General features: G+C 57.8%; 2 protein-coding genes across 2 annotated transcripts in view; one reads left to right on the top strand and one right to left on the bottom strand.

Moving 5' to 3' along the window:
• Positions 1–6,526: 6,526 nt before the first annotated feature.
• On the bottom strand, positions 6,527–8,445 carry TRAVEDRAFT_44210 (uncharacterized protein; the record flags this gene model as incomplete). Its single annotated transcript, XM_008036810.1, has 8 exons — positions 6,527–6,764; positions 6,815–6,954; positions 7,006–7,149; positions 7,209–7,347; positions 7,398–7,594; positions 7,654–7,777; positions 7,834–7,995; positions 8,033–8,445. The coding sequence occupies 8 exons, from the start codon at positions 8,443–8,445 to the stop codon at positions 6,527–6,529; spliced, it is 1,557 nt and encodes a 518-aa protein (XP_008035001.1).
• A 788-nt stretch (positions 8,446–9,233) lies between these two features.
• Positions 9,234–12,123, top strand: part of TRAVEDRAFT_34898 (uncharacterized protein) — a gene marked incomplete at both ends in the record, with an annotated part of 10,112 nt that continues 7,222 nt past the window's right edge. Inside the window, 7 exons of the mRNA XM_008036711.1 lie at positions 9,234–9,774; positions 9,913–10,124; positions 10,188–10,414; positions 10,464–10,713; positions 10,823–10,945; positions 11,028–11,099; positions 11,157–11,552. Coding sequence (XP_008034902.1) covers positions 9,234–9,774; positions 9,913–10,124; positions 10,188–10,414; positions 10,464–10,713; positions 10,823–10,945; positions 11,028–11,099; positions 11,157–11,552 — 1,821 coding nt within the window. The remainder of the gene's footprint in view (positions 9,775–9,912; positions 10,125–10,187; positions 10,415–10,463; positions 10,714–10,822; positions 10,946–11,027; positions 11,100–11,156; positions 11,553–12,123) is intronic.

The following is a 12,123-nucleotide window of genomic DNA, read 5'->3' as shown; positions in this document are numbered from 1 at the left end:
CTCCGCTGTGCTAAATAACGTAAGAAATATCGAGGAGCCACCTCCGGTCACCATTCCTCCCCCAATGTCTGGAGGATACAGCATGCGGATGCCGGAGGGTGATCATAGCAGCGCTCCACGGATTCAGTACGGCGCCACACCCTGACCACAGGCACGGTGATTCGCGCATCCGGTCATACGAGAGCTGCACCACCGCCCGCATCTCCTCCTCTGTCAACAACCCTGTCAATTCCACGGGCGCCATGCGGCGTGCTCACAACAGCTCACCGTGCGTTTTCCTATCTTCCTCTTCTGTCGAATGTTGAATGTTAGACGAGACGTGTCCGTGTGTCATGGTGTGAACATACCGTGCCATTCCGCAAGCTCGTCCACGGCCGCTCTCCCGCTCGCAGTGGCGAGTCAGAGACGCCCGAGCAGCGCGGTCCGAGGGCGCGGGCGGGGCGGGGCGGGGCGCGAGGCCGGTGCGAGAGGCTGGAGAAATAATTCGTAAGTATGGGAGGGTGGTGGGTCGTGGTTTGGGTACAGTAGGGTGGTGGGCAGCAGTTCGGGAGCAGCGGTAGGTGGTAGGAGAGGAGGGGGGTGGGCGTCGAACAGGGGAAGACAGAGGGCGCACCGCGGACATGTACATGGCGTAGATATGTTCTAACATGCGTACGCAGTGTTTTACGCCGTCCCCGACTCATGTGTGAGGGAGTTATTAAGTCGCGGGCAGTGGCTGTGGCCTCAGGGCGGGGAGACGTCGGGAGGCGCCCGGGCGCAGCATGAGCAGAACACAGATATATTTCGCGAAACAGACACGGTTTGCGTACATATACAAAATCCGCGCAAGCTCGCGAACACGGTGTATGTTGCGCGCCGCGCGCGGGGACGTGAAGTTGGCCTCGTCCAAATAGGCGCCCATGCGGACCACTCCTGCTCGAACACGAAACGGCCTTCGCGAGGTCTCCACCTGCGCCGTCCAGTCGTATCGTAGCCGCTTAGATGCCGTACTCACGCGCTGAAAGAAAACATGAGTGTCGCCGTCTCGTGAGGGCGAAAACGTGCGCACCGGGCGAGCGCAGCGCCAATCGCGAGCGTAAAGGGCGAACCCTGAGTCGAGGCCGCCGAGGTTTGCCGCCTAGAGACAAATTAGCATGGCGGCGGCTGGGGTGCGAAATTGCCAGGCGTACCTCGCGGGTTCTGTAGCGCGACGGGCCGCATCGCCACGGCCTCTGGATGCGGAGTGCGTCGCAGTGCTGCGAGCGGCCGTCACAGCCTGCAGATCTGGCCTGGGCGCGCATTCCGCTTGTCCTCCAGCCATGCGCTGGGCTCGGGCTCCGGAGACGCCGTCGTGGCTCGGAGCGAACCAAGGCGAAATTTGCCTTGTACTCGCTGCCACCTAACGTTCCATTACATCGTCCCCGTGCTCGACAGCTAGTCGGCGCGAGGACGCGGGGATCTGGTCTATACGTGAGCATGGAGGGCCGGCGGAAGCCCCGCCCCGACATCGACGCCGCCCCCTCAAAACGACGCCGGTGTGCTCGCCCGCGGTGCTAACAGCGTCCGCAGAGGCGTACACCAGAGGCTGAGGCGCAGGTCTCTTGGGCCTCTCGCCGTGCCGCCGCGGCTGCCTCAGACGGCCGCCGGAGGCAAGTGTCGTGTAAGGCTGAACACGGATCGATCCGTGGGTCATCCGGACCCGGACCTACGGGTTTTGTGCGGATATGGAGCCTGACCCAGATCCGGGCCTGACCCAGACCCCGGATCACCTGGATCCGCGGATCCGGATCCAGGTAACCCACAGGTCTACCTGTGAAAACATGGAAAATGGAAAATGGATATTATGGGACAGAAATATAGGGGTAGATACAGAATGCGAATGCGATTGGACGTCAACAGGAACGAACAGGAACGGATAAGAAACGGCTATGATATGAGCGAAATGAGGGGGGAGGGGGAGGGGGAGCATGCAGCAATATCTATGGGACGCGCGGACGGATTTCGACGTTTTAAGCGTTTCCTGATAGCGCTATGTAATGCGAGTAAGACGCAACAAACACGGTACGATTCTGAAAATAATTGAGGAAGATATGGACGAAATACAAGGGGAGTATGTATAATACTTGATCACATCATAAAACCGCCCATAGCGGACGGGTTTGATAGCGATCACTCTAGGTCAGGAAGCATAGTGAAGGAAAAGAAATAAGACCAGATACTGCAAGATATTTGCGAGCATTGGAGGAGAAGTGTAGGGTACAACATTGTGATCATGAGAAGGGGAAAGAGAGCGAGACAGAGAATGCAAAAACAAGCGAATCGTGACGTACTTTGGAGTTCCTGAAAGCCCTGCATAATGGCTTCAAAACGCGCTGTTTCACAAGCAAATCGCTGCACTATTAGCGTCGGGATCGCCAAATCAATTTGGCTTGGGGCCCTAGCCTGGTCTGATTGTGCAAGTTTAGAGCTTTTAAGCCAGAAAGAAAGAAGTATAGCAGTGTATGAGTGCCCTAGAACTCCAGTTAGAAGCTATGATGAAGCCCAGAGAGAACATACAGTGGAGAGTGTTCATGATGTAGAGGCAGGTCAGGATCCGGCACAGATCTGGCACGGTTTGGAACCCTAACCTGGATCCGGACTGGACCCGAGGTAGTAATACTCTGTCATCTCGGGCGCATATTACAGGGAATTATGAGCATTATAAGGCCCTATAGGTGCCGATAATATGGGCAGGTGGTTTGCTGATGGGGCGCCCCGACGCGGGATTCTCCCCGGGCGCCGTACGCCCCCGGTTACCCTCGCGATACGGGAGAACGCCATGATGGCTAGCGCTCGGTGAACCGCTCTCTTGGTGCTGGGTACCTTGCACAGCGTACGCGGAGCCGAGATTTATGCGTGTGTGACCCAGCATGGTCGCCGGGGGGAAGACCTTCGCAGCGACGCGCCGGAGCGCTGGTCTGTCAGCGGTCCCAAGCAGCGAGCGCGCGGTGCGCCTCGCAGCCCGCGCAGATGGTTCCGGGCGTGCGGTATCACTGCGGGATCGGCGACTATAATCGCGTGGGCCTTGCCTGTGAGCGGCGAGAGTGAAGTAGCGGGTCAACATACTACATACCTCGCAGCTTCTGAACGCAGGCGCTACAGCCTGTTCGCGGTACGATACGACGGGCCTGGGAGATGCCTGTGTGGCCGCGATTCGTTGCGCATCAATCCGTAGCTTGCGATCTGTAAATTTTCCTTCGTGCTGCCTGCGTAGCGAGCCGATTAGCGTGGCACATCGTGAGCGAAGAGCGAGCGTGTACTCACCGTCGCGCGGGCCATGCAGCGGTGTTCCGCAGACGAAACCGGGCCGCTTGTAGCCAACGTACGCGTACGCGCAAAGCCTCGTGTTGCAGAGTTCTTCGCCCATGCAGACGAGCGCAAACTCCTCAGGGTGACGGCGAGGGCGGGACACCTCCAATCGCCCGATGGGTTACTGGTCGCCTGTACGGCGTCGTCGACGAATGCGGAGTGAAACCTGTCAAAGAGAGTGCGTGAGAGGCCGCCAGACAGACTGGGAAATAGCGCATTGATCGCACCTTTGTAATCGAGGGGCTCTGTCTTCGGGAGGCCCGGAACGGGGAGGGAGATGCTGGGCGCGGGCGGAGGAAGGTGAGCGAGCACGGCGAGGTTGTTCTGGCCGTCTGTACACGATCCCACCGGTATCCGCTCATTGCACCTGCGTCGTTTTCGTGATAGCAAACATCGTACTACGAATGCGAAGTCTGAAAGAGGGACGTGAGTCCGAAATGCCGCAGTAGACGAGAATGGGAGTACGCGTACCTGCGATGCCTCTGTTCGCTCGCGCCGTGAGGCGAATGAGCAGCAGACGCGGCGCCCGCTGCCTGTCACGCTTTCCGGGGCGGCGGAAGAGGTTGACCGCGCCGAGCTCGGCTCGCTTTACGGCCCAGAGCGGCGCATTTTAACGGCGGTCGGACTTGCTCAGGGGACTCCGGGCTCCGGGTCGCAGCTGTTGGCGAGTTGCTTCCGAGTGCGAGCATGGCGAAACGTTCAAGGGCCATGTCATCTGCAAGAAGATATCAGTATTGGTCGCGCAATGGGGAGGTCGCGATCGCATACATAGCTCGTGTGCGCACCTGGGACTCGGAGTACCTGTTCGTCCATATTCCCGGAGGCCTGGGTCCGACGCTACCGCCCGATGAAGCAATCCGCCGCGACCCTCGGTGGCCGGCCACTGGCACTCGGGCGGCCTACAGCGGAGCGCGGGGAAACCTGTTTAAAAGGAGGTTCCCATTATGAAATCACGGCCTGTCACCTAGATAGTTGTGCTTGCCTTATTCGCCTCGTCCCATTCTGCGTCTCACGGCCGCCCGAGTGGCTTTATGCGCTTCCCGGGGCCTGGCAGGATCAGGGCGACTTTGGCGGCAGTGTCGGGCTCGGGGTAGACTGCCGGTTTCCAGTGGTGCAGCGAGACTGGTATGGCTGCTTTTGTTCGCACATTTCAGATTATATCCGCATATTTGGGGATTTCTTGAGCGATGTTGCCTGAGACCTTCGTCGCGAGTGAGGGAGGAGGAGGTCGAGACGAAGGACTCGAGGAGGCAGCTTTGGGCGCCTATTGGGAGAGAGCCTTCCCAATCCGGCAGTGACACCTCTCCGCGGGACCTGGGCGTCCGAGGCCCGTTCCTTCGTTCTGCTCCTCCACCACGCACTGGGCCTGGCGCAACACAAACTCGCTTCCATGCTCACAAGGCGGCGTAACTCCCTATTCCATGTCTAGTCTACATTCTGGGACTACCGCCACCGCTACGAGACCTTGGGCTAGCTACGCAAACCTCCGCGGCCGCACGAGGCTGATCCCAGCACGGACGGCTGAGTTTGAGCAAGGTTTGGCTCCAACGAGCGGTAAGTAAATATCTTGTTGCTGTGGGATACGTGTACACGAAGAATTGAGGATATCAGAGCCTCGCGAGGCTTGCGACGAAGACGGTCGAGCCGCTGGTGACGCCGTCTTCCGCGGCTGATTCTGCATTGCTAGACTCTCGAATGGGACGCACTTACGGTGAGTATCGATAGAATAGGAGTAGTCTGCTCATTCGCTTGCGAAGATGGCATTAGACTGCCGGATTCGGAGGTAGATAGCGCGCGGCCTTGGGATCGTCAATTCGGAGCGCTCACGAGCGCTCACCCGACCAGATATATAGGGTTTGCGGTGCGCCACAGGAAAGCTCGATTCGCGAATCCCCCGAGCCGCCTTCCTTTCGCTGGGCCTGCCCAGCGCCGTCTTCCCGCCCCCGCCGTCTCTCGCCCCCGCCGTCTCCCGTCCCGCCGTCCGCCGTCCATTCTCGCTGTGCCCGCCATCGACTTCCCACCACCGTCTCTCGTCCCCGCCGTCTCTCATCCCGCCGTCCGCTATGCCCGCTATCGACCTCCCGCCACCGTCTGTCAACGTCCTTCCCCTCCGATTCGGCACGTGGCATACGCGTCAAAGCGCAACGCAGCGGAGGCAGCCTTAGGTGAGTGCACAGTGTGTGCAGGTGTCGCATCCGCGTACACGACACTAAGGCTGAACACGGGTTCAGGTCAAACCCCGGATAGAGCCGGGAAAACCCGGACCCGGAGCCGCAAGACCCGGATCCGTGGGTCCAGGTGACCCGGACTCGGTGGCCGTCTATCATAGTACTGCATCATCCCCTGTAATAGCGCCCATACCCTGTAATATTCGATCCAATCGAGTGGACATTTACAAGACATGATGGCGATTACAGGGTAAAGAGCAATGTTACAATAGACACACACCCAGATAGTAGCAGCGGGCACCGCTACAGCGCTCGCGCCGGGCTGCCCTCCACTCGCCGCTCGGTTTCGATAAAATGGCAAATATAATCGATTTATTCTGGCTCGGGTACGGGTACATGCAGTCAAACAGGGGAATACGCCGGGTGCACGCGCGCGCAAGCTCGCGTGAGACATGGGAATGGATGGGGGACGTGTGCGCGACCGTGTCGAGTCATCGGGGTAGATGGGGAACATGCGCAAACGAACTTGACTATTCAGGCGCCCAGCGGACGCGCGAGGAGCCCAGCTTGGACAAAACGGCGGAAGAGCCTATCGTGTGAGACATAGCCATGGGCGCGGGACGCACGCGCGACCGGCGTCCGTGAGACGTCGGGACGGAAGGGGCACGCGCAAGCGTAGTACTTGAAGACCGAGGCGCGCAGCGAACGCGCGAGGAGGCGAGCTTGAATGAGACGGCGGAATGCGTGCGCGCGGAGGAGACACTGGGACCAGACAGCAGGTACAACGGAACAGAGGAGTCGAAACGAGAGCGCGAGAGCAGAGCGGCAGAGGCAGACAGCAAGCAGTGAGGGGCGGCATCCGTGGGCGGGCCAAGTTTGCCAGCCGCAGCAGAGAGGTACCGTCGCGCGGGGAGCGCGACATGACATGGCGTGATTGTCGATGTATTGCGGCGCTGTATAATATTATTGTAAACTTGCTGACTATAACACAGTGACGTTGTCAGGCTTACCTGGAGTTCGGATGTGCCCTCCTAGTCGTCGTCGCTCGGCTGGGAGTGCATGCCGTCCTTGCTCGAGCCCTGTTGGAAGTCGGCGGCGACAGGCTTAGCAGCCGGCATGACGGTGAGCTTGACGGCGGGCGTGATGACGTGCTTGCGGATAGTCGGCTCCTCGTACTCAACATCATCGCCCTCGCGGTCGATGAGGTCGGCGGCGCAATCGCTGTCGACGTCGTCCTCGCGCTGGTCATCCACATCTCCATAGATCTGTCTATAGAAATGGTTAGCAGACGCGGAGCAAGCGGTGGGCAGAACACTCACAGCCTCCACCACTTAAGCGTGTTTTCAGCCCACACCGGGTACATATGGAAGACCCGTCGAAGAGAGCGAACGAACACCGGGCCGCTCCAGGACCCGTCGCTGTCTGCCCATGTGGCACATGAGCTCAGCGCCGATCGCATCTACATACCAGACCTGTTAGAATGCGTAGCCAGAACGGAGGGGCAACATACGAGGACGGCCACGTAGATGATGGTCTCTGGAGTGACTGTATCAATCTTGTACTTGCGTGAGAGCGACGGGGTGCCTTTGTATGTCGCATAGAGCTCGACCTCTCGATCTGCGCTTGAGGGACCTGTGTACGTGTGCTTGTAACACTGCGGGGCGGATGGAGCATGTCAGAATCAAGAGGGCGCAAGGGGTGGTTGAGACGAACCCGGACAAGCAGCAGACTCCGCAGGAGCCCGGACTTCAAGTGGCCGATGATGAACAGATTCTCGTCGTACAAGAATATCGGCCAGTCCTTGGCAGTGATAAGCAAGGTCTTGTCCCTATTGATGACACGGAGACGGAATCTGTGAGAGCGTGATGTCAGTACAGAACAAAGGACAGGCCAATCACGTACGTCTCTGGGTCCTCTTCAAACAATTCCCTCTTTGTGATTGGACATAGTAGACGTGCTGTGTGCTCGTGCCTGAACCCGCGTAAGGCCTTGACCGCGAGAATGTCCCCGACACCCCGGTCGGGCTTGGAGTACTTAATCACACTGTCCCGGAGGCGGCACAGATCCTCGCTGCGGGTGCGGTTGGCGACCGCATCCATCTGGGTCAGGCACATGGTGTCAGATCTTCCAATGGACATGACATATATGTGATGCTCACATATGTTAGAAGTGTTGCCGCTTCGTCAGGGTTCGCACGAAAGTAGTCCTCGCACTCCACGAGGGAGGGTTGCATACTCTGCAACACGCTCCAGGAGTCTACGAGTTGACAATCCCGGCTGTACCTATGAGTGGTGTCTCAGTAAAGCAGCTATTGCAGCACGAGATGGTAGCGACTTACTTGACTCCCGGTTGGAGCTGAGCCATCCGCTCGGGGGAGGCGGAGATCTCAGCGCCGCGTGTGAATGCCGATTCGATCTTGACAAACTCGCCCATAGCGCGGCGTACTAGCCGTACATCGTTGTAGTAGCCTTCGTATCCCTTGTCGATACGTTGTCGCTTCCTATATGCGGATATTAGTGACTATATGCTATCATTACGAGGGTACTTGCGTGTCGTTAATGTCCAGGAGTGGAAGTAGCTGTAGTAGCCAATGCTCGGGTGCTTGCACAGGCTCCTCGACAGGTTCTGGAACTGGGTCCTCGGCGCCGTCATCGACCACGTCTTCAACGCGTGGACGCTTCGATGGTGGCTGTGGTGATAGAGAGGGCTCTTGAACTTGCCTGCGTTTTCCTTTTGCTGCTGCCGCAGTGGGTGGAGGAGTGAGTGGACGAGGCGATGGCGCGCGTGCAGGCGAGGGCTCGCGTGCAGGCACTGGCTTGGGCGCCCCGGCTGCCACGGACTTCGCACGCGACTGGCCAGATCCCGCAGTACTCGGGATGTTAGTGCGGGTTGAGGTGCTCACACCGGGCGGTACAGGGAGTCGCTTTACCCAGCCGGAGTGTAAGTGCATGACAGAGGAGATGAGGGGGAGAGGGAGAAGAGTGAGAGGACGATTTTTTTCGCCCCCTCAAGGGTAAGGGAGCGATCACGTGACAAACGCGGTACCGCGCTCACGCACGTCGCGTCACTTACTTCCATTCTCGGCGACCGCGTCCTGCCATTCTCGGCGACCGCGTCCTGCCATTCTCGGCGGCCGCGTCCTTGCCTTCTTCTTGACCGCATCCCCTTCACTCGCCTCTCCCACTTTGCTTGCCTTCTGTACTCTTGCCTACTGTAGGGTTCATCATGCCCAGCAATTCCTGCACAACATGTCCCAAGTCATTCAACACCGCATACGGCCTCGGAAAACACGCCAAAAAATGCCCGGGACGCATTCCTGTTATTCAGCAAAGTCTCAACAAGCGCAAGGCAATGCGGGTGGAGGCGGAGGATGACCGGAAGATAGCACGCATATGGGAGGGTTATGTGCCAGAGCCCGAGGTATGCCAGTATATATCACACTCACAGGTCAGCATATACTCACATCGTCAGGTTGAAATCCCCATCGCCGCGCCACCAAGCCCGCCCGTACGATGCACCCAACGCTCTGGGCGAGGAATCAAGGTGCCCTCCAAATGGCAAGACTACCTCCCGTCAAGTAAACGGGCCTTGCCGTCACAGTTCGCAGACGCCATCCCCCGCGACCCATCTCCCCCACCTCCAGCTTCACCCGCACGCTCTGTTACACCACCTTTGCCTGGCGACGACACATCAGGTGCTGCCGCAGGCCCACCAGCAGAAGAAATACACGACACACCGATGGACGGCTTCGGTGTATTCCGTGCGTACCGGTCCGTGCCCCAGGTCAATCCTTGTCAAGCAACGACTTTGGATGAAGTGTCCGACATACCCGCGGAGGTTCCATCGCAAGGAGAACTGCCGAAGTCCGTTCGCTGGCTTGACCGCTCCAAGGAGGACGCCGAGGAACGTCCGTGGGGCCCCTGCGACAACGAGACATCATTCTCTCTTGCGGAATGGTTCAACAATGCCTCAAACGGCAAGTCTTTGGAAGACTTCGACGCTCTCCTCAAGGTCATCAAGTCGGAGACGTTCAAGCCCGAGGATGTCAAGCCGCTCACCGCGCGCGGTCTGATGAAGAAATTGGACGACTACACGCCTGCGTCGGGGATCTTCTCGGCGCGCGACGGTTGGCGTGCCGCTTCGGTCGACATCCCACTCCCCAAACCCGGCACAAAGTATGCGTCCGAAGCTGACGCCCCACGCTTCAAGGTTCAGGGTCTCCATTTCCGTAAGCTACTCGAAGTGCTCGTCGGTGAGGTCCAGGATCGCCGCTTTGCAAGTAAGCGAAACTGGATCCCTTTCGAGACCTACTGGTTGCCACCCACCGATCCTCGCGCAGCCCCTGGCACTCCGCGTGTCCCGCCCATCCGTGTGTTCTCAGACACCTTCGACACCAATGAAATGAACCGGCATGAAGCGGAGCTCAAGCGGCGCCCACGCAATCCCGACGATCCGCCGGACCTGGAGTACGGAATCCTGCCCATATGCATCTGGTCAGATGCGACGTGCCTCGCCACCTTCGGTTCGGCATCTCTATGGCCGATATATCTTTACGTTGCCAACATCAACAAGTACATCCGCGGCAAGCCGACCGAGTTTGTTGCGCAGCACTTGGCATACTTGCCATCGGTAAGCCGTCCACACGCCGCCTGCCCTCTGAATTCAAAATAATTAATGCTCAATCTACGATAGCTCCCCGACGCCCTACAGGACTTCTACCGGATGCATTACGGGCAGGCACCGTCGGCCGAAACCTTGCGCTGGTGCAAGTGCGAGCTAATGCAGCAGATCTGGTTGCAGCTTCTCGACACCGACTTCATGGAAGCCTACGAGCATGGCATTGTGCTGGAGTGTGGCGACGGAGTCCTCCGTCGCCTATTTCCGCGCCTGCTCACCTATTCCGCGGATTACCCTGAGAAGTACGTACCTTACATGACTGTTTACACAGCACTGACATAATTTGGACAGAGTGCTACTTACCGCCATCAAGAACCTTGGCAAATGCCCGTGTCCACGCTGTCTTGTGACCAAAGACCAGATAGCTCAAGCTGGGACAAAACCGGACCTCCGCCGTCGTCGCACACTCAAGCGCGTTGACGATGCACCCTTGCGGACTTCCGTGCAGAAAACACGCGAGTGGCTGTTTACGAAGGGGTACAAAGTCACAAGCCAACGACTCAAACGCGTGCTCGATAGCAAGTCGCTCACCCCGATGCAGGTGCGTGCATTTAGTGCGCTATATGCGCCTCCCTTTCTCTACTAACCTCTCGCAGAGCGCCTTTTCCGTCCGTCTCTCCGAGGTTGATCCCACCTTCAATTTCTATCAGATGTTCGCGCCCGACCTGATGCATGAGTTCGACCTCGGCGTCTGGAAAGGCATTTTCACTCATCTCATGCGACTCCTCGAAGCACAAGGGCCGAATGCGGTGCAGGAATTCGACCGACGGCAAGTAAATTCTATGTGTCCTGATGTTGCAGCTTATCAGAATGTAATACAGCATGCGACAAATGCCTACGTTCGGGCGAGACAAGATACGACGCTTTTGGCACAACGTCTCCCGTCAGAATAAGCTCGCCGCCCGAGATTACGAAGATTTCCTGATGGTGTGTCCTGACGGCCACTCTTGACACTCCTGTTCACTGAATGTCCTCCTTGCCAAGACGGCGATGCCGGCCTTTGAAGGGTTGCTGCCACTCCGGGACGATCAAACAATCGCCGACTTGCTATTCGAGCTAGTCAACTGGTACTCTCTAGCAAAGCTCCGCCTGCATACGCAAGTCACGGTCGACATATTCCGCGCGGCCACCAAGCACATGTACGCGGCGGTGCGGCACTTTGCGTGCACGACCTGTGAGGGTCACATCACACATGAGCTTGCAAAGGAGGCGGAAGCGCGTGCTCGTCGACAGGGTGCACGGCCTGGGAAAAAGGCTGGCAGTACCCAACCTCGCATCGTCAAGTTCGGTACCTGGAAAACCTACAAGTATCATGTTCTGGGAGACTGCGCTGACTACATAGAGTCTGCTGGGCCCCTCGAGACCACATCGACGAAAATGGTTCGTGATGAACTCTGAACCTGGAAGGCTGTAAGCCGCACAAAGAGAGGTCTTCAGTCTGTGAGAGAACGACTATGATTGCATAGTACTGTACCTGTAAGCCGCACAAAGAGAGGCTACAAGTACTAGTAAGTAAACATGTAAGGAAACATAGGTAGTGTGGGACTTACTCTTCAGTCTGTGAGAGAACGACTGAAGAGCAGAGGCCTGCAGAGTCCTCCTTATATACTACTGAGGAGGACGATGAGTAAGCGTATAAGAAGAGAGCATGTGACGTCCAGAGGACGCTGACTGAGCAATGAGTAACGCTGAGTAAGGGAGCATAATCGACATAAGGTCAGATAGTCCATGGCTGAGTAATGCGAGTAATCCGGACGCTGTCTAGAATAGTCCGGAACATCGTAGAACGTACCAGAATCATATGGAGGGATGGCAGGATGCCAAGTAAGTACAGAACAAAAGAATGTACGTATATGGTAAGTAGGAAAGTCCATGCTGGCGTATGGTAGATGCACAGCCACTATCACTGCCACTCCCGGTCCGGCACAGCCATAGACACAGAAGTTCAACA

This window comes from Trametes versicolor, assembly GCF_000271585.1.
Source record: "Trametes versicolor FP-101664 SS1 unplaced genomic scaffold TRAVEscaffold_3, whole genome shotgun sequence".
Lineage (NCBI taxonomy): Eukaryota > Fungi > Basidiomycota > Agaricomycetes > Polyporales > Polyporaceae > Trametes > Trametes versicolor.
Note: the sequence above shows the minus strand (reverse complement) of the source record. Positions and strands in the feature narration are given on the sequence as shown.